Consider the following 27,725-nt stretch of genomic DNA (forward strand, 5'->3'; position numbering starts at 1 on the left):
ATGAGGGGGGGGAAGAGAAATTAAAACCACCCTGAAAAGAAGCCCTAGTTTTTTCTGGGGTCAAAAGAAAATAAAACCCGGTCTTATTTTGGGGGAAACATGGTATATATGTATATACCAATAAATAAAAAGAAAAGAAAGCAAAAGAGAAAAGATAGATGTATCATGCATTAGTGGCCCCAAGAACCATAACTTTATTGGTGAGACTGGAGGAATCTTCTAACCAAAAAGGAGTATGAAATTTTCTTAACATCTTTATTATAATCCACTAAATATGACATGAATTATTAAGGAATCATAATGATAAAAGGTTTGTGTTAGAGATCATATTTCCTTGGAAACAGACTAGCAAATATATCCAATACAATCTAAAATTTGAAACCACAGAACCTTTCTAGTTTCAAAATACAATGAACCTTAATGAGAACAGCTGTCATTCCAAGTTCGTGTTGCACAATAAATAACAGAGAAGCCACATATGATAGTTAATATATTCTGGCATGGGTTTAGAAATCATATTCATATTCATGCTAATCCCAGCACGGTGTAATATGAATTTGCCTCAGTGGTGGGATTCCAATTTTTAAAATACCGGTTCTGTGGGTGTGGCTTGGTGGGCGTGGCAGGGGAATGTTACTGTAAAAGCTCCATTCTCTCCCCACTCCAGGGGAAGGTTATTGCAAAATTCCCATTTCCTCCTGATCAGCTGGGACTCGGGAAGCAGAGGCTAGATGGGGGCGGGGCCAGTCAGAGGTGGTATTTACCGGTTCTCCAAACTACTCAAAATTTCCACTACTGGTCAGAACCTGCTGAATACCACCTCTGATTTGCCTATACCAGGGAGAATCCATCACCATTAAATTTCTTGATGCATCAGTTCACTCCCAACTGCCTGATGGGAGTTCAACAATGACAGAAGATCCATATGGAAGAGAATAGATCAAAAACTCCTAGCAGGCTTAGGTAAATGAAATGTCTGGTTGCAAGATGGTAGGGATGGGGGAGAGTTATTTGCCATCATGCTTTCTTTACAAACTCGCTAGCAAAAAATAATATACAACCTATATGCTATTCAGAATAAAATCTTCCCTTGATAAAGTGTAACAAAATGAAAACAATAGTAAAATAATATTTAATAGCAATGTGTAAATTACTCAACAATTGATTTGTCAGTCCTTTAAATCTGTCAGAAAAAAATGATTAACTGATTGATTTTCTTGAATAGTTCAATGTGTCAGTTTGAATCAATTCAGTTGGTCAATCAGATTGATCTTATTTTCTTGCCTCCAAAGTTCATCCAGTTGGTGAAATGCAAAGTATTTGATTTAATGCATTAAATCCTTTTGATGTTTTAATTTGAAGGAATACTTTATACTGAATTGAATCATCTTGACTCCAAAATTAGATGACTCCAAATTGATTCCTTTGAGATTTAATATTTAATATTATTTATTAATATATAAACAATATTTAATTAAATAACAATATTTAATATTTACACAAATATTTAAACAAAATACTACGTGAGCCTTCCTTGCTTCTAGAAATTATGGAGATTGTAGAATTTAGGTATCTGAAGGTTAGGGTCAAGATTTGCAAAACAGAATATGAAATCTTATCCCCTTTAGCAGGGATTGATGGAGAAATTCTATTGACATCTACTGTATGGTTATATGTAAGAAGCTATTAGATCTCATCTTCTTGATAGGAAAAAGATAATCAAGACTAATTCTGTAAAGGCTGAATCTAGCATGACAGTCACCAGTACTCTACAGATCAAATAGAAATGGAAAACTTCAAAATTTAAGACTGTGTGGCCTACACAGAGGTGTATGTGGTGGATGAAAAGACTTAAAATTGAAACTCTGGAGCTGATCAATATGATTTCTGTATTCGGCATCAGACAAATTCTGCATAATAATGTTTCTTTTGTTTTTGTTTTAGTTTTTAACCTGAAGTAAAGTAACAAATTTAGCAATAATCCTGAAATTTCTGCCTGATGCCTAAATACAATGCTAAATTTCTGGAATAATAGGGATTATGCTGGTGCTTGCTGAAGTCAGAGAGATACCAGGTACAGACTTGCTTTTTCAAACCCATACCCTGATCCTGCAGAATTATTTTCCTGAAATATTTCTGAAGCAAAAATAATCCCATTACTATTTTACTGTCTGTAGGAAATCAAGATGCTTTTCTGAATCTCTACTCCTTCTTAATATCAGAACCATAACATATACCAAATTGGTATTCTATACCTTAACATAACTTTAAAATGCATGCAGCTTTCCTACACAGATCATATGCTTACTGAATTTAACAAGACTTATTCACAGATTCATATAAAACGGACATTTAGACCATCCAGTCACTACTCAATGCATCAATCCAAATTAAAACATTCCCAACTATTTCAGATTTACCATGTTTTGTTGTTTAAGATATGACTTCATAAATATTTATTTTACTAGTTATTAATATAATAATTGCCTCAATTCATACCTTTGAACAATGAGTGTTCTACTGTAGCATAATATTTTTCTAGAAAAGTATTATGGTAAAGAAAAAGTAAAAGGAAGAGGAAACCCAGCAGTTAAACAATGGGTTATATTCAGTGATTCAGAACTTTTTCCTAGAGGATGCAGGAGCAGATATATTATAGCTATAGCAATTCTGGAATCTACTAAAAGCAGCCTACAAGTAGTAGTAGTAGTAGTAGTAGTAGTAGTAGTAGTAGTAGTAGTAGTAGTAGGTAGTAGTATTGGGCATGGCTAGTTTAGTGAAGAGGAGGACCAGGGAAGACATGATAGCAGTGTTCCAATATTTAAGGGGCTGCCACAGAGAGGAGGGGTTCAAGTTATTTTCCAAAGCACCTGAAGGCCAGACAAGGAATAATGGATGGAAACTAAACAAGGAGAGATTCAACCTGGAAATAAGGATACATTTTTTGACAGTGAGAGCAATCAACCAATGGAACAGCTTGCCTTCAGAAGTTGTGGGAGCTTTATCACTGGAAGCTTTTAAGAAGAACCTGGACTGCCATCTGTCAAAATGGTATAGAGTTTGCTTGGGTGGGGGCTTGGACCAGTGGTGGGATTCAGCCAGTCACACCACTTCGGGAGAACCAGTCGTTAACTTTCTGAGCAGTTTGGTGAACTGGTTGTTGGAAGAAATCATTAGGGCAGAGAACCAGTTGTTCAATTATTTGAATCCCGCCACTGGGTTGGACTATATGACCTACAAGATCCCTTCCAACTCTGTTAATCTGTATTCAGGGACGTGCGGTCAGGGGAGGCAAGGGAGGCAGAGCCTCACCTCTCTTCATGAAATAATAGTATATAATCTTATATACTATATATATATATGTATGTATGTATGTATGTATGTATGTATGTATGTATGTTTGTGTGTGTGTGTGTGTGTATGTATGTATGTGTGTGTGTGTGTGTGTGTATGTGTATATGTATATATATTTATTTATTTATTTATTTATTTATTTATTTATTTATAATATTATAATATTATATACATCCGCCCGGCCGCATGCAGGAAGGTTCTCGTCGCTCCCCAGTCACTTTCGTGGCTTCGTCATCCGGGAGAGCCGAAAACATTTCTGCCTCCGCAGCTCCCAGGCGCGGACGGACGGATGTAGCCAGAGCGACGCCAAGATGGTCCGGGCGGATGAAAGAGCGAGCGAGCGAGCGAGCGAGCGATGGAGGTCCTCGGTCGCTTGCCCGCCAGACTACCTCGGCGCCAGTCTGGCTACCTCCGTCCGTCCACGCCCGCGAGCTGCAGAGGCAGAAATGTTGTCGGCGCTCCCGGATGACGAAGCCACGAAAGCGACTGGGGAACGACGAGAACCTTCCTGCCTCTGCTGGCCTGCAAAGTCCAGCAGAGGCAGGAAGGTTCTCGTCGTTCCCCAGTCGCTTTCGAGGACTGCGGAGCGCGAGCCGGCGGAGCACGCTCAGGAAGGCGGGGAATGAGATCACGTGTGCTGGAGGCTGAGGCAGCCTCAGCTTCCAGCACACGTGGTCCCATTCCCCGCCTTCCTGATGACGTCACCAGCCTCACCAGCCATAAACCTCACCGCACGTCACTGCTGTATCTGTAGTAATAGTACTGATAGTAGTAGTTAAGCCATGGAGCAAAAACATAGAAAGAGCACTGGATCATTGTAGTTGGATCTATTGCTAGCTATATTTGGCATTCAGGTAGATTTGTGCATTTTGGCTTATGATTGCTTTATGGTTCCTACCATATATTAAATATTGCACTGTATATGTCTAGCCTGCCACATGGCTCTCCTGTCTGTTTTGAGCATTACTGGCCTCTGAGCAAACCCAGCATCAACCATGATACCTCTTGTTGGTAACTGGCTGGCAGTTCTATACACAATAATAGGCAGGGAACCTAGAATTGGACTCCTCATTCGATAAAATACTTTTAAATAGAACATTGTTCTGCTTTTTAGAGGAGATATATTGGGAAAAGACAATCAAATGCTGCATAGCTTTTTTGTAATTAACTATTCTATTCAAAATGTAAATGTGGGAATAACAAAATGAGCAAGAAATGACTTCACTTTAAAAGCAAAGGGAAATTTGTTTATGCATATCTTTCAAATCTTTCCATTATCAATGAACAATGAACATAACAAATTATCAGTATAAAATATATCCTAAAGAGATTTCAGAAATTGAGAAGAATGGAGTTTAAGTATGGGATGATTCATTAGCTGAGAGCATACAGAAAGGTAATTTAATTGTTAAAATGCAAGTAACTGGATTTTTTTAAAGAGTAGTTTACATAAATATTGTTAGTTTGATTCATACAGAGCATGTAAGAGTACAAAGTGCACTGGGGTGAGTAATAATATCAGTTAGAAGGAAGACAGGAAAATATGTTTCAGAGTGAGAAGACATTACCTTATGCAGATCTCCATTTTTAAGGTTTAAGAAAAGGGCAGGCAGCTGTAAGAACTTTTATACAGACTCCTAACAACATTGCTATGTTTTCAGTGGAAGAATACTCATGAGAACAATGGTATGTAGTGCACTTCCATAGGCATTCTCATCTAAAAGTCATGTGGGGACTTCTGGCCACTTTCAACTTGGTGCCCTCCAGGTGCACTAAAATTATAGTTTCCAGGATCCCCAGTCAACAAGAGCAATCATTCTGGACATTATATCACAATATATCTAGATGAAGATTGAGGAAAGTTAAACCCGTTTCAATTGAATCTTCATGTTTGCTCATGTCTGAGTTCCATGGTTCGAAATTGAAACCTGGTGGACGAATTGGTGGACATTTGACCAAACTGAAAAGAATGAGAAGTGAATTGAGACAAAATGGCCATGTAATCGATGATATCCAAATGATTAGCATCATCATTAACTCATTGAATTATGAATGGAAAGATGCTGTTGCAAAGATTAACTACGTGCCTATTGCTCAATGCAGTTAACCACGTTTGCAGACTTTTAGTGGAGGAAGAAGCTATCAAATTAGCTACACCACATCTGCAACGACCCCCAGCATCAAAGGCTCCAGCCAGACGTCCCTTCCGAGGAAGAGGCTACGCTCCAAGGATGCCAAAATGCTACACCTGCAACCGTGTGGGACATGACACCCGGGATTGTCCCTAACGAGTTCCAGCTCCCATCACGTACCAGCCCAGAGGAACAGACTCCAGAGGCAGAGGTAGAGGCGGAAGACAAGGTCGTCGTGGTCCAAGGCGTGATCCACAAGCTCCACTCGCAACATTGGCCATAACCAACGTTCCACAACCTGATCCAAAGTACGACAGACGTCTTTTGTGGACTTTAGATAGTGGAGCAGCTGTGCACGTTACCCACAGAAGGGAAGTTTTCACAGAGATGGGCGAGCCAGAGCCAGAGTATCGAGAACTGTATTCCTTCACCAACCACACTTGCAAGGTCATGGGAAAAGGAACTGTTTACATTGAAGAGCTCGATACATACATCCCTGATGTTTATTACATACCTTCAGCAACCAGTAATTTGCTTAGTCAAAGTCACTTGTCTAGAGATTTAAAGTTCCAGGTTCACCACCTCGAAAAAGCAAGTTACTTAGTTAAAGATGGAGATATTGTTGCTGAAACCATGCTGATTGGTGGTGTTTATTACTTAAAGCCAAAGCCTAAAGGGCAAGCACAGGCAAGTATGCAAACCCCAAAAAGGCACAACACGGGCCCAGAGAGAGTTGGTTCAGAGAGAGAACCCGTTACTGTGCCAAAGGCTCCTAAAGCCAACAAACAGAGAAAACAGAAACAGATTGCTCAGAGCAAGCCTGAGGTTCCTCATGAAACTGTTAATGTTGAGAATTCACTAACTGGTAAACCTTTGCATTCCAGGTGTATCCACAAGTGGCACAGAAGATTGGGGCATGCCAGTTTCCGTGTTCTTAGAAAGATGCCGGAGTTCGCAAAAGGTTTGGATCTAAAGGGGTGTAAGGTGTTTTTGGATTGTGCAGTTTGCAAGAAGGCTATATCCAAGGCGGCTGCAGTTCCAAAACACGCTACACGCCTGTCAACACGCATTTTTGATTTGGTACACACTGACATAGTAGGTCCTTTCCCACCAACAATTGGTGGCAGAAAGTATTTTCTAACAATAGTAGATAATCATTCTAGATATGGATTTGTATATCCTATGAGAGAGAAATCTGAGACCTTTCAGATCTTTAAAGACTTTGCAGCTTTTGTTTCTACACAATACCGAGTTCGCATCGCCAGAATCCAGAGTGACCGTGGTGCAGAATTCATGTCTCAGCATTTCCAGGACTGGATGCGTAAGAATGAAATTCTTCATCAGACATCCACTCCATATACACCGGCTCATAATGGAGTCGTAGAAAGAAGACAAGGAGTACTACAAACCATGATGCGTTGTCTTCTAGAAGATGCCAACCTCGGTAGCATATACTGGGGTGAAGCAATCAAATATGCAAATTACATTGTCAACCGTACTTGGAGCAGTGTAATCAATCAAACTCCTTTCTACATGCTGTATGGCTACAAGCCTGATCTCAAGAACCTCCACATTTTTGGTTCATATGCTATGGTGAACACTCCCTTAAGTCAAAGAAGAAAGGGAGGACCAGTAGCAAAGAGACTGAGATTTATGGGTATTGATGATAACTCAAAATGGTACAAATTCATTGATACTAAACATGTGATTGTCATTTCACAATCTGCTAATTTTGAGGAAGATATTGACTGGTCCAGGATTCATTCCAATGATCTTGGAGTTTATTTTCCTAGAGATGGTGTTCCAGATGCCACGCAGCCTGATGACAATTTGCAGGCAGATATTCCTTCTACCAGTTCTTCACAACCTGATGTTCCGTCTTCGCAAGCCGCGGATGCTGATGCTAGTGACGTACGTGAGGACGAGGATGAAGAAGAAGAAGAAGACTGCACTGTTGTTCCTAGACGTTCTAAGAGGGTCACAAAAGGAATCCCTCCACAACGATATTCATGGCAACTGACAAAAACACCATTACCTTTGATTTGCAACGTTACTCTTCCTCCTGAGACATTCACACAAATCAAACAGCTTCCTGATTCAGAGCAAGACAAATGGTATGATGCAATGCAGGATGAAATGGACAGTTTAAAGAAACTTAATGTATTCACACCTGCAAAACCTCCAGCAAACAAGAAAGTCATTGGCACTTGATGGGTCTACAGAATCAAGAAGAAACCGAATGGTGAGTCTTTATATAAAGCCAGACTTGTAGCTCAGGGTTTCGCTCAACATTATCCTGAGGACTACACAAACACTTACTCACCAACAGTCAGAACTGAAAGTGTAAAAATTGCCTTAACCACTGCAACTATTCTTGGTTTAGAAGTTTTCCAATTTGATGTGGACACAGCTTATCTACATGCAGACCTAGATGAAGAGATCTACGTAAGAAGCCCTCCAGGATTCCGAAAGCAAGAAGGGGATACCTGGTTCCTGAACAAAAGTCTTTATGGTCTGAAACAGTCAGGTTTAATGTGGTATTTATGTCTTACTGACAAACTAAATTCAATGGGCTTTATTAAGTCCGAAACTGATGAATGCGTGTTCACAAAAAGATCTAACAATGCATATGAGATAATTCTTGTTTATGTTGATGACATTGTTTACATTGGTCCAAATAAGAAAATGAGTGAGATTTTTGCTAAAAGTTTGCTGAGATACTTCACACTGAAATCTTTAGGACACATTAGCACTTATTTAGGTGTTCAGATTGAAAAGACACAGAAGGGGTTTAGTCTTTCACAAGAGGAGAAAATTGACCACATTATGCATCATTGCAACATGATAGATGCTAACGCAACAAAGACACCCATGCAAACAGATTTTCACAACTTAACACATGAACCAAGTCCCGAGTTCGAGGATCAAACACTTTATCGTTCAGTCATTAGTTCACTATTATACATTAGCAGTTGGACCAGACCTGACATCGCACTTAGTGTTAATCTTTTATCACGACACGTAGGTAAGGCAACACAATTTCATTGGTCATGCATTAAGAAGTTGTTGAAATACCTGAAACACACTAAACACATGAAGTTATTGCTAGAACCAACACACACTGATCATCCACAGTTAATTTGTTATGCTGACGCCGACTGGGCAAGCGATAAGAAGTCACGCAAAAGCACTTCTGGTTACATGATGTTCCTGAATGGATGTCCTGTTTACTGGCAAGTGAGAAAACAGAGTTTTGTTTCATGTTCATCTACTGAAGCTGAATAGGCTTGTGTTTCAGATGCTTGTAATTCTCTAACGTGGTTTGATGCTTTGATCACAGATATCTGGACACGTCCGATTCGACCAATCACCGTGATGGAAGATAATGTATCTGTGGTTTATATTTCTGAGTCACATTTCACAGGTTCTAGGTCCAGACACATTGACATTCGTTATCAAAACACAAAGCAATTAGTTAAGCAAGGTTTTGTTAAATTGCAATATGTTTTTACACATGATCAGATTGCAGATATGCTCAACAAACCACTCCCCGCAAATCAACACGAGTATCTGCGAAAGAAGATGTGCCTTAATTGATGATTTGATGACGTCAGCCCAACTAGCAAAAGAAGGGGTGTCACTGCGTTAAAATTGTTTGCTAGCCTGAACTGACTGAACTGACACTGAATAGTTAAACTGAGAAAGAGTTATTGCGCAGGTCATAAAAGTTCTTATCTGACAGTGATGTACTGCGCATGATTCACACATTCCTAAGCTACTTCTGATCTTTTGTCCGGCTGCCAGGAAAACTGGGAGACGGAACTTCTTTTATCAAAATGTAACAATTAGTTAGATTTGTTTTATTTCCATTTATTATTTTTGTATTAAAGTTTGTTTATTAATTAGAATATGTTTCTACAGAGTGTTTATTTTTATTTCTTTGCATCTTAAAGAATATGCTGTTGGAATCAGCCGTGATCTAAGACCTCATTTTGTTCAGGGTGAAATCTTCCCCTGACACTTTTGTCCCCCCCACCCCCCCGGGGAAATGCTGTAATAGTCTGCTGTGATGGACTGAGCGGACAGTGATATTGAGAAGAGGGTGACATCTAGTGGATTATAAATTTGTGCAGTAAAGGCTGATGCAAGAATAATTGACAGTGACATGGGGGAATCTCTGGGGATAACAGAAGAAAAGCAGAAGACAAACATGGCAGATAAAGACGTAATTGAACATTAATATTAACTGATAGGGGAAATACCATTACTATTGGTATTAGGACATAGGAGGAAAAAAAAGCACACACACACATACACACACACACACACATATATACATACATACATACACACACACAAATACATACATACACACATACAGTATACATATACGATAAGGATATATAAGTAACATTAAGAACTAGGAGAAACTGAAAAAAGGGGGATTACTGAAAGAAAATTATACAGGGCTGATTATTAAAACTGGGTATTTTATAACTGATATAACTGGTATAATTGATTAGAGATATTTACTTGCATAAGATAACAGTGTGATATATAATTCTGTGATATATAATAGTTAAGTATTAAAAATAGAATAATGTATAGGATAGTCTAGATACTTAAACGTGATATTAAGAATTGTTATTTATTGTTAATAATTTATATATATAATTATGGATATTTGTAATAAAGTAGAAGTAAGGTAGAACTTGTATGCAACTGTGGGCGAGGATAAACAGAGGATAAAGATGGCGACTATTACTACTTCAACAAAGACAGGGAAAAAAGTAATATTCAACCCGCATCAGGAGCATCACCTTCAAGCCAAAGATCTATCGAGAGTGCATTGGGACTGGAGAAAGACAGATTGATGGCAGGAACAGCCGGACCGGCACGAACAATGCAATGTATGCAAGTAATGCTCCAGATGATACAAGTGTAAAGTACCCTAACAATGCCTGCTTCATAATAAGCAACCCAATATTGTAATACAAAAAGCAGTGATTTATTAACAACTTCATTAGGCATTTTTCATTAGGCATTTCTTATTCGCAGCCATCTTTTTTGCTTTCTTTATCTGCTTTTGAACTTTGCCCGTGTTTCTGTCCTCCCTTCAGTCTGTCATAAATCACATTATCCAATAGCTTCATTCATCTCAACCCAGCTACTGTAATCTGAGATCTGGCTCTGCCAACGCTCTGTATGGAATGTCAACACAGAGAGTTGACATCCGGCTTCCCACACTTTTCAAAGGCAATCTGTGCAAGCAAAAACAATTTGAGTATTAGTATGAGATTCAAGGCTGCGTCTTGTTTGGATTTTTTTCATGGAATCTCTCTATAAGGCGATCTGGTCAGTCCAGACTTTTGAACAGTTTATGGCCCCCTTCCAACAGATGACTCCAGTTTAGCAGTGCCCATCTCACTGTGAAAGCTTCCTTTTCCCATGCGGCCTATCGTCTCTCTGTGTCTGTGAGCTTGTGGGAGGTGTAGGTGCAGGATTGTAGGTTTCCTTGGTGGTTTCTTTGGAGTAGCACCGCTCCCACTGCCATGTCACTGGCATCTGCTTGGATCACGAAGAGTTGCTCGGGGTCAGGATGCTTCAGCACCGGTTCCTTTGCAAACATTTATTTTAGTGTCTTGAATGCCTTTTGGCAGGTTAGGTCCCACTGTAGAGGTTGTCCCAGGAAAGGTTTTGTTCCTGGGCTCCCTGTCTTCAGAAGGTCTGTCAAGGGTTTGGCGATCTTCACAAAGGAGGGGATAAATTGCCTATAGAAGTTCGCAAACTCTAGGAAGCTTTGTAGCTGTCTACAGGTGCGAGGGGGTTGCCAGCTTAGGATGGCTTTCACTTTGGCTGGGTCCATCTCTATTCCCTCATTTGACACTCGGTAGCCTAGGTAGGCTAGTCGCTCACGGTGGAATTCATATTTTGATAGCTTGACGTACAGGTTGGCTTCCAGAATTTTTTTCAGTACTTGGCAGACCAGGGGTATGTAGTCGTCCATGGTCTCAGTGTAGATGAGGATGTCACCAGGTAGACAAGGCCCCCATTGTAGAGGTGCTCATGCAGCACCTCATTTATTAACTGAATGAACACTGCTGGGGCTCCCTGTAGTCTGAAAGGCATCACTTTGAATTGGAAGCTCCCTGGGGGGCAGTTGAATGCTGTTTTCCACTCATTTCCTTCCCTGATTCGTATTCGGTAGTATGCCTCTCTGAGGTCTAATTTGGTGAAGACTTTTCCCTCGGCCAAGCGAGATAGCATATCTTTCATGAGGGGGAGAGGGTATAGGTTGTGTATGCACATGGCATTTATCACTCGAAAGTCCACACACAGTCTCAGAGTTCCATCTTTTTTCTCTTTGACGAGGACTGGCGCTGCAACCCGTGGCTTGGTTGGCTTGATGAACCCTCGTGCTAGGTTTTTGTCCATGTATTTGCACATTTCTTGCATTTCCCAGGGCATCATGGCGTACAGTTTGGGTTTGGGTAGTTTTGCCCCGGGGATGATTTCGATGGCACAATCTGCCTCACGGTGTGTGTGTGGGGGAGAATGTTGCATTCTATCTTGCTGAATACTTCTGCGAGGTCCTGATATTCTATCGGAATCAGTTTGGCCTCTGGAGTTTCGTCAGATGTGGCTCCCAGATGTTCTGATGTGTTCCTTTGGGGGGGGTTTCCTGCTTGGGGAGTATTTCTGCTTGCTGGTGGAAAAGGGGTTGGGACCCCTTTTCTATCCTAAGCCTGCGGTTACCCCCTTGCCACCAGATGGTTGGTCCCTCCCCACTTGTCTAGCCAGGAGAGTCCCAGTATGATTGCATCTGTCATTTGGGGGGCTATTATGAATCGAATTACTTCCCAGTGATTCACTAGCTCTAGTCTCACTGGTTCGGTTATGTGGGTGGCATAAGCTCCCTCTATTAGGGACCCGTCGACCTGTTCGAACCAGATTGGGTGGGGCAGTCTTTTTGCTCTGATCCCCAGTTTCAGGACTTTGGTCAGGTTGATCAAGCATCTAGTGCAGCCTGAGTCTATTAGGGCTTGAAAATCCCCCTGGCTTCCTGTCTTTGAGGCTGTGGGGCATATTGGAAAAAGGAAAGGGCGAATTGGTCCTCTCACCATTGGGTTGTTTTCACTCTCGTTGTCACTGTCATAGGATTCTAGTGACTCGTCATTGTTGCCTTGGGTTCCACCCCTCCTTCATCTGGTTGGGGAAAGACCTCTGCAGCCTGGAAAGCCTTCCGGCATGCGTGGGTAGCCCATTTGTGGCCGCGTTCCCATCGTGCCATGGGTAGTAGCTCTGGCCTTAGCATCGGGGTTGGGGTCATGCACACGGATGCCATATGAGCCATCCCCTTGCATCTGTAGCATTTCAGTGGACTTCGAGGGAGGGCTGGTCTCAAGGCCCTCTGTGGTGCTGTGGTTCCCTGTTGGTGGGTGGTTTCAGGTCAGGTTGACCTCCCTCTTTTGTGTCTGGTTGTTTTCTCATGTTGTTGGCTCACAATCCTTTGTCGACTGTCAATTCTCTGTGTTGACATTCCATGCAGAGCGTTGATGGAGCTGGATCTCAGATTACAGTAGCTGGGTTGAGATGAATGAAGCTATTGGATAGCGTGTTTTATGACAGACTGAATGGAGGACAGAAAGACGGGCAAAGTTCAAAAGCCAATAAAGAAAGCAAAAAAGAAAGCACACGGATGCCATATGGCCCATCCCCTTGCATCTGTAGCATTTCAGTGGACTTCGAGGGAGGGCTGGTCTCAAGGCCCACTGTGGTGCTATGAGTCCCTGTCGGCTGGGTGGTTTCAAGTCAAGTTGACCTCTCTCTTTTGCTTTCTCATGTCATTGGCATGCAGCCCGCTGTCGACATTTATTGCTACTCGGTACCACTCAGAGAGTCCATTTGGAATGTCGCGGTAGGCAGTTACTTGGGCAATCTGCTGGTCCAGACTTGTTCTGAAAAAAGATGCTCTGGTAAAGGAAGTAGCCTTCCAATGACTCTCCTAAATTCGCGGATGTGCTCTTTGATGGGGCGGCCCCTTTGCTTTAGGTTGCTGAGCTCATCTTCAGCATACAGGTCCTCCTCCACCTCCTCAAATCTGGCTTCTAGCAGTCATAGGAAATCATATACACCTTGCAATTGGGGGGCTCTCCTCTTGTAGAGGGCTTCTAGCCATTCCCTTGTTTTTCCCTCTAGTCCCTCTGCGATAGTATTCACTAGGGCTCTGGGAGATGAGTAGAGGTGTCCCTAGCATTCCAGGTGGACCTCAGCTGAGTCAAGGAATAGGGCTAACTGGTCTGAGTTCCCATCAAACTTTCCTCTGAATTGGGGAGGTTCAATCATCAGTGCCCTTCCCTCTTCCTGTCGGCCTCTATATGCTTGCATTTGATATGTCTGAAGATACTCCTCAGTTCTAGTTCAGAGGGAGGGTGGAGATTGTCTGCCCTGGGCAGCCTGCTTGCTACGTGGGAGAGGCACTGGTTGCTATTTATGTAAACACAAAGCCTCCTTCCTTGGTCTTCCCAGAGACAATGGTTCTATCCACTCGGTTTATTGAGCACCCTTGTAATTCGATAGCCTCCCCTGGAATGGTAGGATCAAGCCACGTCTCTGTAAAGACCATAATACAGCAGTCCAAAATGTTTTTCTGCTGAGAGATAATAAGTTCCAGCTCCTCAATCTTATTAAAGAGAGATCTAACATTTGAAACAAAAAGACTTGGCAGTGCAGGCTTGTGAGGATTTTTACCTAACCTAAGGTTGACATGCAATTCTGTTGTTGGGAGCAATTAATTACAATTTAATGCTCTCATATAAGACAAAAGTACTCTTCCTAGTTTTTTAACCACTTTTGTGAAGAGACAGACAACGGGGCAACTAATATACAGTAAGTTGAAAATAAACAAGCTACATGCCAAACATGCAACTTAATTCCAACATAGTTTATTAAATCAAGGTCCTTCTTCCAAATTGAAACAACTGTGACTTGTTGACTGGTGAATATCTTTGCCTTAAACCCCTTCCTTTCTCATTAAAAAAATATAGAAGGTATAGATTGTTACCTTCATTAATAATACATATACATATGTAACAAAAATGATGGTTGTCTGGGATACCAATCAAATTCTACTTAAAAAGTGCTAAAATACTCTCACAAAAGTCAGAGGTGACAATGTATAATACTTACTTTTTTTAAAAAAACAAAGTTTTATTGGTTTTTAAAAATTTACAAGGAAAAGGGTAGTGGAAAGGTACAAATTTTGGCGGTTGCGATGTGCGGTAGGTGCCCCCTCCCTCCATACTCATAATATACATTTAAACAAGATTCATTACTAAATAGTAACTTATAGTCAGCGTATGAGTTCAGTTAATAATTTCGATCAGTTTATGTCAAACAGATTTTCTTGTTCATTTTTGTGATCTGAGCTTTCTCGGTATTGCCCCATCTCCCCCCGCCGCCAGAGCTCCGGCCCCTCCCGTGTCCTGTATGTCTGTTGTAGGATCATCTGATTTTTCTAGGAGTGCTTTATTTTTTCCATAAAGGCCTGCGCCTCTATGGGTGTATTAATTCTAACTCTTGTCTCCTCCCAGAATATTAACATACCTTCAGGCATCAGCCATCTGAACCACGCCCCCTTCTGGTATAATTTCTTCGCTAATTGCGAATAGCTTTTTCTTTTTTTCCTCACTTTCTTGGGGATCTGTTTCAGAATGGTTATTTCCCTATCTTGATATGTCAAAGCTTGCCCCCTTTGTGCACTCAGAATTTCATCTCTTGTGCTTTTTCTGAGAAATTTAATGTGCACCTCCCTGGGTACGTTGTGTGTTCTAGCATAAGCTGAATTCACTCTATAAACCAAATCTATTTCCCACCCCATCTGTTGTTTCTCTTTCTGAATGTATTCAGCCAAAATACTTGTCATAATGTCCCTTATATCTTCATCATCTGTCTCCACCACATTTTGAAATCTAAGGTAAAAGGACATTCTCTCAAATTCTATTTTCATCTGTTGGGTGTCAAGTTCTTTGTTGCCCTTCTGCACCCCTTCCATCCCCTCCCTCATCTCAGCCGTCCCACCCTCCAAAAGATCCAGTCTCTGTGAGTTTTTATTAATTTGGGCCTGGTTCTCTTTAATTTCTTCTTTCATCTCTTTTAGTTGTCTTTTTATTTCCTCTTGTCCCTGTAGAAGTTGCTGAAACATTTGTTGAAACTCAGTCTCTGTAGTTTTAGGTTGCATCAAAGCTGTTATCGTTGATTGTGTACTAGGACTGGATGTTGCAGATGTCGGGGCAGAGGCAGCAAAGCCAGGCTTTCAAGGAGGTGGTATTTTAGGAGGCATTGTTTGTGGAATAAAGAGTTCAGTCAGTACAGAGAGTGATCAGTCAGAGAGGTAGAACAGCCAGGAGAGTCCAGGAGACAGAAGGTTCAGGCAGAAGAGGATTTTTCTAGTCACCCTGGCAATAGAGTAAAATTTTTCACTCCAGGGAGTCCAAAAGGTAGCAATCAACAAGAGATTTGTCTGAGTAGCACGGACACAAAGACCGGAAGCCTGAAGTTTTAAAGGTGGAGTCAAATTTCACAGTTCATAAAGACAATGGAAGTGTGCCATCTTGCCCTGCCAGCTTCGGGTTTAGAGGCATAACAAAGTTTTCAAAGTTTCCAAAGTTTCCAGATCATCATTGCATTAAGGAGTTAAGTCCAAGAATTCACTTTTAATAAGGGCGTGGCATCATTAGTTGGCTCTCCCCCTCCTCCTTCCCCTGGGGCTGAGAGCAAAATTGTTTCAAGCCGCCTGTCTGAGGGGGGGGGGAAATCCCCCTCCCTCCAGCCGTGCCTCTCCAAGTCAAGCCGAAAAAAGAGGTTTAAACTGCTGGCAATTTCTCCAGCTTAGTAAAGGGAATGGAAGGGAGTTTTCGCCTCACCGCACCGCAGCCGCGTCCTTCTGCTTGTTTATTCTTCCGTCAGCCTCGCAGCGAAGATGCCGGAGCGTCTCCCCATCATGCTCCCCAGTGCCTAGAGCGAGGCAGGCCCCCCCGGCCGCCGCCAATCCAGGGGATCCCCCGGCGTGCCGCTCCTCCGGCAGGAGCCTCTACGGGGCGTCCTGTGCCCCCCAAGGAGTGGGGAGCCCACTGGGAAAGCGCGGGGCGAGCAAAGCTTGCCCGTCACCATCAGCCGCCAGAACCGGAAGTCAATGTATAATACTTACTTGATGATGTCCCCTTCAAGAGCAATCACTCGTTTAACGATCTTCTGTTCTGGGTTTCTTGGAGACCTAGGTAAAAAACAGGAGAGGCAATCATTCACTCAGCTGTTTTAAAATATATGAAGAGAAAAACCAGCCTGAAAATGAGGACTGTGCAGATTTTGTATTCTGCCTGATATCGCATTTATTATTGCAAAAGTGAAGCTATTGCTATCATTGTCGTTTCAGTCTACTGTATAGAAAAGGGGACAAGAGCCAGGAAAAAAAATTAAATCTGAAGACTAAGGTAATTTATTCTCTTCTTGTTACAAAATAAATGTAGAATATATTCACTTAATTCCAACATAGTTTATTAAATCAGGGTCCTTCTTCCAAATTGAAACAACTGTGACTGATCAAATTAATCCCGTTATAGAGAATGCTGAGATGGATTCAGATAGTTAAAGATGAATTTACTACTAAATGCCAGCACAGTAGCATACATGAACATTTATGTCAGTCATTTATTTTAGAGTAAATGGAAAATTACACAATCTGATGAAGACACTTCTCTCTTAAAAACAGTTTTTAATAAATGAAGAGAGCTCCACACTGCATGGAAGAAACATAATTTAAAAAGAGAAGATAGTGATAGCAGTTATAAGATACTCCACTAAATTTAAAAAAAAAGAATAGTGTAGAATCTGCTGATTATCCAACAGCTTTCTGCATGCTGATTATATACTGATTATATAATATAATGGTCAGAAATTGTACAGACAGTCCTCATTGTTGGGTGAAAACAGAGGTCCCTTCTGTTACCTGTAATCCTCAGCTTACAACCACAATCGAGTCCAATATTGTTTTATTTCTTTTGAAGTTAGTATTATTTAACAGGATGAAGAGACAACAGAGTATGACCGCTTTCTTCTCCAAAAAACCAAGAGAGGAGCAATCAGCTGATCCACAACAGTCACCAGCACCACCAGCACAACCAGCGCCACCAGCACAAACAGTTCCACCAATTGAGGTCGGAGAAAGCAGCAAGTCCATGTCCTTCACTGAAGTTCCAAAACTTCCTGACTGCTAGAGTTTGCAGCAATACAGAAACTTCAAGGAGAAGTATGATGGACTGGCAGTATCCGACAAAAAGTTAGGTTGCGAGTACTGTGCAAAACCCGTGTTCTCATTAGAGAAAGGTGTTCATATTTCTAGAGAGTGGAAACATTTGCAGGTTGAGGCTGCAGGGACAACCAAGGAGAATCAGCAATCCTCTCTCAGAAAAAAATTGAAGGAACATTTTCAATCAAAAGCACACCTTGTTTATAGAGAGAACAGTAAACAATGGGAGCAGATTGCTTTAACCAAATCCATAGATAAGTCAACTGACAATTATCTAGTACTTGTAAAATATTTTTAACTGTTTACAATCTGGTACAATGATGCAAACCATTCTCAGACATCGAAGCACAGATAAATTTGCTAACTATGGTTGGAGTAGATGTGGGAGTAGGTTTGCATTAGGATATCCAGGGTGAAAATAGTTGAATGCATTGCAAATGAAATTAAAACCACCATGTTTTCTAGGATTATTGCAAAGAATCTAAAGGTGTGTTTAATAATCGATGAAGCCTCAGAGCTTTCAATGAAAACAGTTCTGTTTTCTGTTCATAAAGTTGAGGATCCAGAATTCGCAGCAACCATTTTCGTTGAGCTATTGGAATTAGAGAAACAAGATGCAGGGACCTAGTTATTTGCGGGATCGCATTCTACCCCATACATCCCTGCGACCAATCCGCTCTCACAGAGAGGGCCTCCTCCGGGTACCATCCGCTAAACAGTGCGGGCGGGCGGTGCCTAGGAGTAGGGCCTTCTCTGTGATGGGCCCAACCCTCTGGAACGACCTCCCCCCCGATATTAGAACCATCTCTGATCTCCGTTCCTTCCGCAAGAAACTCAAGACCCACCTGTTTCGAGTAGCTGGTCTGGCCTAATTATAATTATAATCGTAACTGTATTTAACATCTATTACTAACTTTCCTGGATGGCTTTTTAAATTTTATATTGGGGTTTTAAACAGGTTTTAAAATTGTTTTTAATTATTTAAATTGGTTTTGGGGTTTTATATACAGACAGTGTGTGTGTGTTGTTTCTGTTCTATGTCTTATATTATTTTCTGTTGTTTTGATTATGAATGGTCTGTACACCGCCCCGAGTCCCTACGGGGAGAGGGGGCGGTCTATAAATTAAATAAACTATTAAACTATATGTTCTGCAGCAATGGGAAGCTTGCGTAAAATTGGGTTTACCACCGAATACCTGCAGAAGAATTTAATAACTCTGATGGTGCCAACGTTATGCTTGAAATCTGGAGTCAGCACCAGAATAGCTCAAGACTTCCCAAACATCGTAATCTGACACTGCTTGAATCACCACCGCCAACCTGTGCTGGATGATGCAATAAAAATAAAATAAAACAACTCAACCACTTCAAAATCTTCCTTGATAAAATACACACCACTTTCCAGAAATCCTGCAAGAGCCATAATGACCTTTTCCAAATCTCTAAACTGGGCATTGAAATTGTGAAGATTGGCAGAGTTTTGGGACCGAGATGGGCTGCCTGTAGTTTAAGGTCAGCCATAGCTGTGTGGCATGCTTATCCAGCGCTACATCAGTTTTTTCTGGACAATGAAAGATTCCTAGGCATGGCTTCCTGTTTTGAAATTTTTTGAAGGATTTGGCTCTCATGATCGATATTCTAAATGAGATTTCTCTTCTGTCAAATGTCCTGCAGGGGAAAAACACAGATATCATCAAGGCCGAAAAATTAGTATTGCGATCAATTAAAGCATTTGAAATGCCTAGACAGGGAAAGGGCCCATATGAAAAAAACATTGATGTAATGCTAGCTTCACAAGCCTTCAAAAACTTATTTCCAAATCAACGATTTGTTGGCCGCCTTCGTGAAAACCTTTTGGCAAGCATCATCACCAATTTGAATATAAGGCTGATGGATTGCGACCATCTAAAACAGGTAGCCAATTGCCAGGCACAAACAAATTACACTTTATCACATATTTGGAGCCGGATTACTGGAACATTGAAGATGTAATCATTCCATGAGCAGAAGCAGAGGTAGCGTTGATTGAATTTGGTGAAATTTTTAATTATGAAATTGATTTGAACGACTACAGATGTTTTTTGGAAAATATGCTCAAAAATCCAAAGACCTACAAAATTCCTGACAGTATCAGAAAAGCTAGAGATATTGTCAGCACAATTGCTTTTAGTTCAGCAGAGGCAGAAAGGGGGTTCTCAAAAATGAACCTCATATGTTCAGAGCAAAGAACCTGCCTAATTGTTCCAAATGTAAATTATCTGATGATGATAAACATTGTTGGCATGCCTGTTGAGAGATGGGACCCAATTCCTGCAGTGAAAAAGTGGTTCAGAGCACACCATCACATGGCTGATGATCCACAAGTAAAGACCAAGAAAAGTGCAACTGAGGAGTCTGGAAGCCTAAGAACAATCTGGAAATATCTTCAACCAGAAAATCAATAACAGAAATAAGTACTTGAGTGTATTTCTTTCATTGTGTTATTCTTATGTAAGGTGTAAGTGCATGCAATTAAAGTCTTCCTTTCTGTATCTCTTCTTTGTGCAGGTTATTGAAGCAAGGTGGTGAGGTGGTAGTGTATAAGACCGGCAAGGCAATCATCTTTCCTCTGTAAGTAGCTATTTTATTGTTTTGTGTGCTGGTTTCATCCTTAATGTAGTAGTGTATGCAATTAAAGTCTTCCTTTCTGTGTCTCTTTGTGCAGGCCATTCATTGGAGCAAGGTGGTCAGTCAGTGATGTAGAAGTCCAGCAAAAGGAGAATCATCTTCCTTCTCTATTATTTTGTGTGCTTGTTTCATCCTAATGCAGTTTCTGTGTCTCTTCTTTGTGCAGGCCATTCATTGGAGCAAGTGTGGTCAGTGATATAGAAGACCGGCAAGGATAGTCATGTTCCTTCTGTAAGTAGCTCTTTTATTGTTTTATGTACTTATTTTAATCTTATTTAAATAGTAAGTGCACAAAATAATAAATTTCCTTTTTTTTATATCTTCTTTTTGTAGATCATTCATTGGGGCAAAGAATTCAGTGACATTGACTTGGCCACTCCCACCCAGTCACATGACTACCAAGTCACTCTCACCCGGTCACAAGACTGCCAAGCCACTCCCACTCGGTCACATGACTGCCAAGCCACTCCCACCCAGTCACATGACTACCAAGCCACTCCCACAAAACAGGCCACACCTACAGAAAAGGTTCTAAAAAATTTTGAAACCCACCACTGGTCTGATCAAAATCTCATCTCTGCCCAATATATATTATTCATTTATTTGTTAAATTTATTGGCCACCCATCTTACCACTCTGGGTAATTTACAATAAGAAAACAGAAAAAATAATAAAAATGTAAAAATAACAATAGTACAGAAATAAAACAATAAAAATAAATAATGGAAATACAAGAATGTGAAATTAGAAAGATGAGCAGGTTCTGTATTTTTCGGAGTATAAGAGGCACCTGAGTATAAGATGCACCTTAGTTTTTGGGGAGGAAAATAAGAAAAAAAATTCTGGCTACCAGGTATTCATTTTTATTCCCATAATAGCAGAAAACCAAGCAAACACAATAGTATAATAAAACGACACTTTTTGCCACTTTTTCTTTGCCCAGGCAGCTGGGGAAACTCTTAATAATCTTCACTAGATTTCTGGGCATTCAGCAAAAGCACTTCACACATGTAAAAATGTAACAAAACTGAATCAACAAACCAGCCAAGCGCTTGCCTGAAGGAAACCATTGAGAATATTCAGATAGCTGATAGGAAAAGCCTTGCCCTTAAAGAGATTATCCCCAAAAGAATAGAAATCACATAGTCACAGTAACTCTCTGCCTTGCCCTTGAAAGGATTATCTCCCAAAAATAAAAACTGGACAAAAGAAGTACCTCTTAAGATAGTCTTCAAATCTTTCTCCCAACTGGAACGAACTGAGAAATTTTTCCAACAGTATGCTGCAGTAACAATATTCAAGTTTTTTCCCGGTCCTAATAAGGTGCTAACAAGTGAAGCTGATCTTTCCATGCTTTGCCTGAAATGATTGCTTCACTCGTTAGCACCTCATTAGGGCTGAAAAAAGCTTCCAAAAAGCTACATTCGGAGCTTAAGACTCACCCAAATTTTCAGCCTCTTTTTTTTGGGGGGGGGACTGTGTCTTATATTTAGAAAAATGTGGTATATTAGGTGAACGTAGGCTGATGTTCACAAACCTATGACTTTGTTGGGATTGCACATTGCGGAATTCCCCCAGCATAGCCACTGGGAATTAGCAGCCTCAATATATTGCAAATTATCATCCCTCAGATGGTAATGAACATCATCTCAAAATACATTTATCAATGTCTATGAATTGCTGACCTTGTTATACTGTTTTAAAACAATGCTTCTGTTGCCACATGTTAATGTTGGTACCAAAACTGAAAAGTACACAATGTGGGCTGTAGTGTGATTGACTCATCAGGTTTATATTTAATGCTATGGGTGCAGGGTAGTTTAAAGTATGCCTTCAGCAGTGAATATATATTTTTTAATCATCTACTGTATGCAGCACTTCTAATTTGCACAGTGTTCTTATCAGGATGCACAGAATATATTAAGCTATTACTTACTAATGTGAAACTTTTTAAACATCAACATGCTGTCCCCTCCAAAACCTGTTTCTCTGTATGCACACATATACAAGAAGAATATCTAGAGCAGTCACAAATATCTGGGGAAAAGGCAAGTGATTTAGCAATTTTATAATTCTCTTGTATACCAAAAGAGTAGTCAGGATTTGCATAATTCTCCTAGTTTAAAAATTGTGAATTTATATCTCTTTAAGTGAAAATAAGGCCCAATTTTGATTTTCATCTGGATTATAATCTGCACTGTTGTATCCCTGGGAAACGGTATTTAAAATTCAAGCCAGAATTTAATGTGTATTTGATGTAAATGCTTATGTTTTCCTACTTAGAACTCCTCTCAATGTTCCTAATTACCCTACCCCAGTTGCCACACAATTACTTCATTGACAATGTGTGTCCAGTTGTTTGCAGTTTAGATAGTTATAAGAATATAAGTTATTATTAATCTAACAATCTTTTAACATTATAAACAAAACACGACATACTATAATTTTAAATCAATAATAATACATAAACCTTCATTGCTGTATTCATTGATAGTATTAATTATTTTCTCTTTTATATTGTAGGTTATTTTCCCCAAACAAACAAAAATGAAAAAAGACATAATAGAATTGAAAATGATTCCAGTTATATAAACAAGCTATTTGCTTTGATATCTCCTTCTGGATATATTTCATTTAAAGAATCTATCCATGTGATGTAACATCATTTTCCAAAAATGCCTTTTAAATTGAAAAATAGTGATTATAAAGATGCAGTGCATTTCCAAAAAGCAAAGGAACATTGAGTTTCTGCAGCATGCACTATTTGACAAATTCAAGTGATTGTCTTATCAAATAAACCAATTCTTACTGTACATAAAAACTGTACAATTGATTTTCTGAAATCCAGAACTAAGATGAAGGACATGTCAGTCAAAATTTACTTTTTACTTGGCCTAACTGTCACTGCTCCAGTACAAGCTCTGGATAAGAAAACAGACTGCCCACAGTCATGTTCCTGTGAAATACGACCTTGGTTTACTCCTAGGTCAATATACATGGAGACATCAACAGTAGACTGCAATGATGTAGGCCTTTCTACTTTTCCACCTCAGTTGCCTGATAATACACAGGTACTACTTCTACAAGGAAACTGTATTAAAAAAAATTGAATACCCTCACAAATTTTCTGTAAACCTTACTGGTTTGGATTTATCCCAGAACAGTTTATCCACAGTAGCTACTATTGAACTTCAGAAGATAACTCAACTTCTTTCAGTATATCTGAAGGAAAACAAACTTATTGAATTGCCTGACAGATGTTTCTTTGGACTTAATAATCTCCAAGAGCTTTACATTAATCACAATTTACTTTCTACAATTGCATCAGGGGCTTTCACAGGCCTTGATAATCTTTTAAGCCTTCATATCAATTCAAACAATCTGCAAATAATTAACAGCAAATGGTTCGAAGCTATTCCTAATCTGGAGGTTCTTATGATTGGAGAAAATCCAGTAAGCAAAATTGAAGATATGAACTTTAAACCCCTTATAAATCTGAGGAGTCTGGTTTTAGCAGGCATAAATCTCAGAGAAATACCAGATAATGCCTTGGCTGGTCTTGACAATTTAGAAAGCATCTCTTTTTATGACAACAGATTAATTAAAGTGCCCCACAAAGCTCTTCAAAAGGCTACAAATCTTAAATTTTTGGATCTAAACAAAAAACCCATTAACAGAATAAAAAGGGGGGATTTTAGCAACATGATACACCTGAAAGAATTGGGAATTATTAACATGCCTGAACTGATATCTATAGATAACCTTGCTCTTGAAAATTTGCCAGATTTGAGGAAAATAGAAGCAACAAATAATCCAAGATTATCATATATACACCCTAATGCATTTTATCACCTTCCACAGCTGGAATCACTTGTGCTCAATAGCAATTCACTGAGTGCACTGTATCACAGTACAATTGAATCTTTGCCCAATCTCAAGGAAATTAGCATACACAGCAATCCACAGTGTTGTGATTGTGTCATTCGATGGATTGATATGAATAAAACAAGCATCAGATTCATGGAGCCAGAGTCACTATTTTGTGTAGATCCTCCTGAATTCCAAGGCCAGAATGTCAGGATGGTTCATTTCAGGGAGATGATGGAAATTTGTCTTCCACTGATAGCCCCAAAAGGTTTTCCTGTAAATTTAAATTTAGAAACAGGTAGTTATGTTTCCTTACATTGTCGAGCTACTGCTGTTCCAGAACCTGAAGTATATTGGATTACTCCGTCAGGACATAAGCTTTTACCCAATACTGTTTCTCTTAAATATTATGTACATTCAGAAGGAACATTAGAGATCAGTGATATAACACAAAAAGAAAGTGGCCTATACACATGTATAGCAACTAATTTAGTGGGTGCAGATTTAAAATCCATTGTCATTAATGTGGATGGTCCTTTTCTCCAGGAGAATCATAAATCTTTCTCTATAATAGTAGAAGATGTACGCTACAATTCCATATTAGCATCCTGGAAAACAAATTCAAAAATTGTGAAATCTAACATTAGGTGGACTGCCTTTCCAAAAGATGAAAACTCCTTGACCTCTCAGAAAGTTCGAATTCCATCATATCAAAAAGTTTATAATTTTACTCATCTCACCTCATCAATGGAATATAAAATTTGTATAGACATCCCCACTATCCGGCTTCAGAATGCAAGACAGTGCATCAATGTTACAACAAATGAATTGAATCCCGCAATGAGAAATTGTGAGAAGAGCAGCATCAACAGCACTATATTTCTTTTCTGCCTTGGTTTTCTTTTAGGATTCTTTTGTGTTGCTACCCTCCTCAGTTGCATCTGTCATGAAATGAACTGTGATGCAGGACACAGATTTTTCAGGAATTATGTGAAGAAACAATCCTTTTCTTTCAGTGAACTTTTTCTTCCTTTAATCAGTTATTGGGATGCTCATAAAGAGAAAAGCACAGCCCTTGAAGTGCAGGCCACAGTTGTAGAGGTTCCAACAAACATGTCATGAAAGTTAAGGTTATTGGACTTGTTGCTTTAAGGTGGCAGCATCAAGACTCTTTTCTATTGTGCTCAGTTAAAAGGTGAAAAAGGATTCCTTTATGGAAACTTAGTGATTACAAATGGTGGTTACAAATACAAATATTTATTAGTGTAGCATTTTTGTTTTTACAAAGGTAACACCTGTCTTTGGAAGTTCTATACCAACTAAACTGTTTTCTAAGACTTTATATGTGATTTCTTAAGAAATTCTAAGAGGTACTTAATACTCTCTAAACAAATAGATAAGTTTTTTTCTGTATTTGTTGTTTTTTAATTACGTGTACAATAGTGGAACTGAATAAGGCCGTCCTCCTGTGTTGTATGATACACAGCCATTAATTTTGCAAAAACAAATAAAACTAGAATTGACCTATAATGTAATAAAATGAACAAATTCTGTAGAGTAGACGCAGTGAATATGTGAAACTTTTTTATGATGAAAAATCGAACTTTTGATTACAATCAAAATAGCTTCAGTATTCTTCTTTCTGAAGACATTGTTCTGGAATATATGTATCTCCAATACATAATTTAATTCCTAATAGAGATATGTTTCTGAAGAAATGCACATGTGATTTTTGAAAGCTTGTTTTAGATTGTGCAGTTGCAATGCAATCCTAAATATTGCTACATAAATTTGGAAAAGTTGTATTGTCTCGTCCAGCTGGACAAGGCAAATCAATTTTCACAAGATAACAAAAATAATAATGTCCTTGAAATGAGATTTAATTTATAATGTAAAAGGCATGCAGTAATTTATGAACTACTCTTTTCATGTACTTAAAATTATAATCAACTGCACAGTGTCCTAATTATATAGATCTTTACCCAAAAATGAAATCACTGCATTCAGTTAGATTTGTTTTCAGCTGAAATGTTTAGAGAGCAATTTCACAGCCTGGTTGGTTGCATCCTAAAGTTCTAATATATCCAAAATGTTGCTGGCAGTCTACCAATGTGTGGAAGAGGGTGGAAATTCTGCTTCTTTTGTTAAAGACAATAAGAAGGAAATGAATTTTAGGTTAGATGATCTTTTCTCCAGTTCAGAATCAAATGAAACTGAATAAAGTCAGCAGTGAGAAAGAAGAAAAAGAGGTAAAAATGAAAACACATAAAGCTACAAAATGGATCAAGGTAGAACTTTAAGATGCTTTAGGAACCTTCCATTCTTTCATTCTAGCAGCACCACATATTTAGTGTGTTTCTAATACCAAAAAGCACCAGCCATGAATATGAGTGGGAAAGGGACAGATTTTAAATTTAAGATCATCTTAATTTTAAGAAACAGACTCCTTAAAAAAACAACAGCATTTGTTCAGCTTTCTGCAGAATCCTGAAAAGGGTAAGTCTAAATGCTCTTGCTAAGTCTGCTGCTCTGTGAACCACAGAGAAATTCTGTGCTTCAAATTCTGAAACACTTCCCCTATTCATTTCATAAATATGATCCAATGTATTATGTACATATACAGAGATTTTAGACTGGTGCTTAATCTTTATTTGGGAACTAAAATAACTGATATCCCTGGTTAAAAATGCTAAGCTTGCCAGATGGAGAACTGACAGCCCGGGTTTGAGATCTGAGCTCGGTGCAACAGGGTGAGCATGCTGGCCACATGACTACAGAAATTGTTTTTGGACAAAGCTGGCTCCCTCAGCCAAGAAACAGAGATGAGCATCGTGCCCTAGAGTTGGACACAACTGATAGGGAAACCTTTATCTTATATATAACATGTAAATTTTTTAAAAAACACCTGTTGCTAAGGAACATTCTCTCTAAATAAATTGCACTAAATGATATAATTAGACAAAAGGAACAAAACAGGTCAAATTGTTCCCAAAAGCTATCAAAACAAGAATTGAAACAAGCAGTTATTCTAGTTTGGTTCTAGAAGATCCATCTTAAAATCAATGTTAATTTATTCATGCTAATCCAATGTATATGAAGCAACCTGTAAGATTATAAGATAAAATATGGAAATTAACATTTCAATTTTCAAGACTAAATATTCCTCCAAATATAATGTTTAGCTGTGTTTGTTTAAGGGAAAAATCAATATCAGATTTAAGCATCAAATCACAACCATGAAGAGGTTAGCTGACTGTAATTCATACCAGCTATAATGGGAAAAGAGTGAAAAATCAGTCCATATAAAATTGGAACATCAAGATAAAAATGGGAAATATGCAGAGAGCAAGAAATAGGTCTGCAAGCATTCTGTCAAGGGAGTGGCTATTTAGAGCAA

General features: G+C 39.4%; 2 protein-coding genes across 2 annotated transcripts in view; one reads left to right on the forward strand and one right to left on the reverse strand.

The window, feature by feature from the left end:
* IMMP2L (inner mitochondrial membrane peptidase subunit 2) overlaps positions 1-27,725 on the reverse strand; it is a 142,728-nt gene that overhangs the window by 41,655 nt on the left and 73,348 nt on the right. Inside the window, exon 4 of the mRNA XM_081957468.1 lies at positions 16,696-16,761. Coding sequence (XP_081813594.1) covers positions 16,696-16,761 — 66 coding nt within the window. The remainder of the gene's footprint in view (positions 1-16,695; positions 16,762-27,725) is intronic.
* Positions 23,317-25,450, forward strand: LRRN3 (leucine rich repeat neuronal 3; the record flags this gene model as incomplete). Its single annotated transcript, XM_081958435.1, is given in 2 exon segments — positions 23,317-23,559; positions 23,561-25,450. Coding segments are annotated over 2 exon segments (2,133 nt in total).

The sequence above is a fragment of the Natrix helvetica genome (assembly GCF_964273705.1).
Source record: "Natrix helvetica genome assembly, chromosome: 6".
NCBI classification, from domain to species: Eukaryota; Metazoa; Chordata; class Lepidosauria; order Squamata; family Natricidae; genus Natrix; species Natrix helvetica.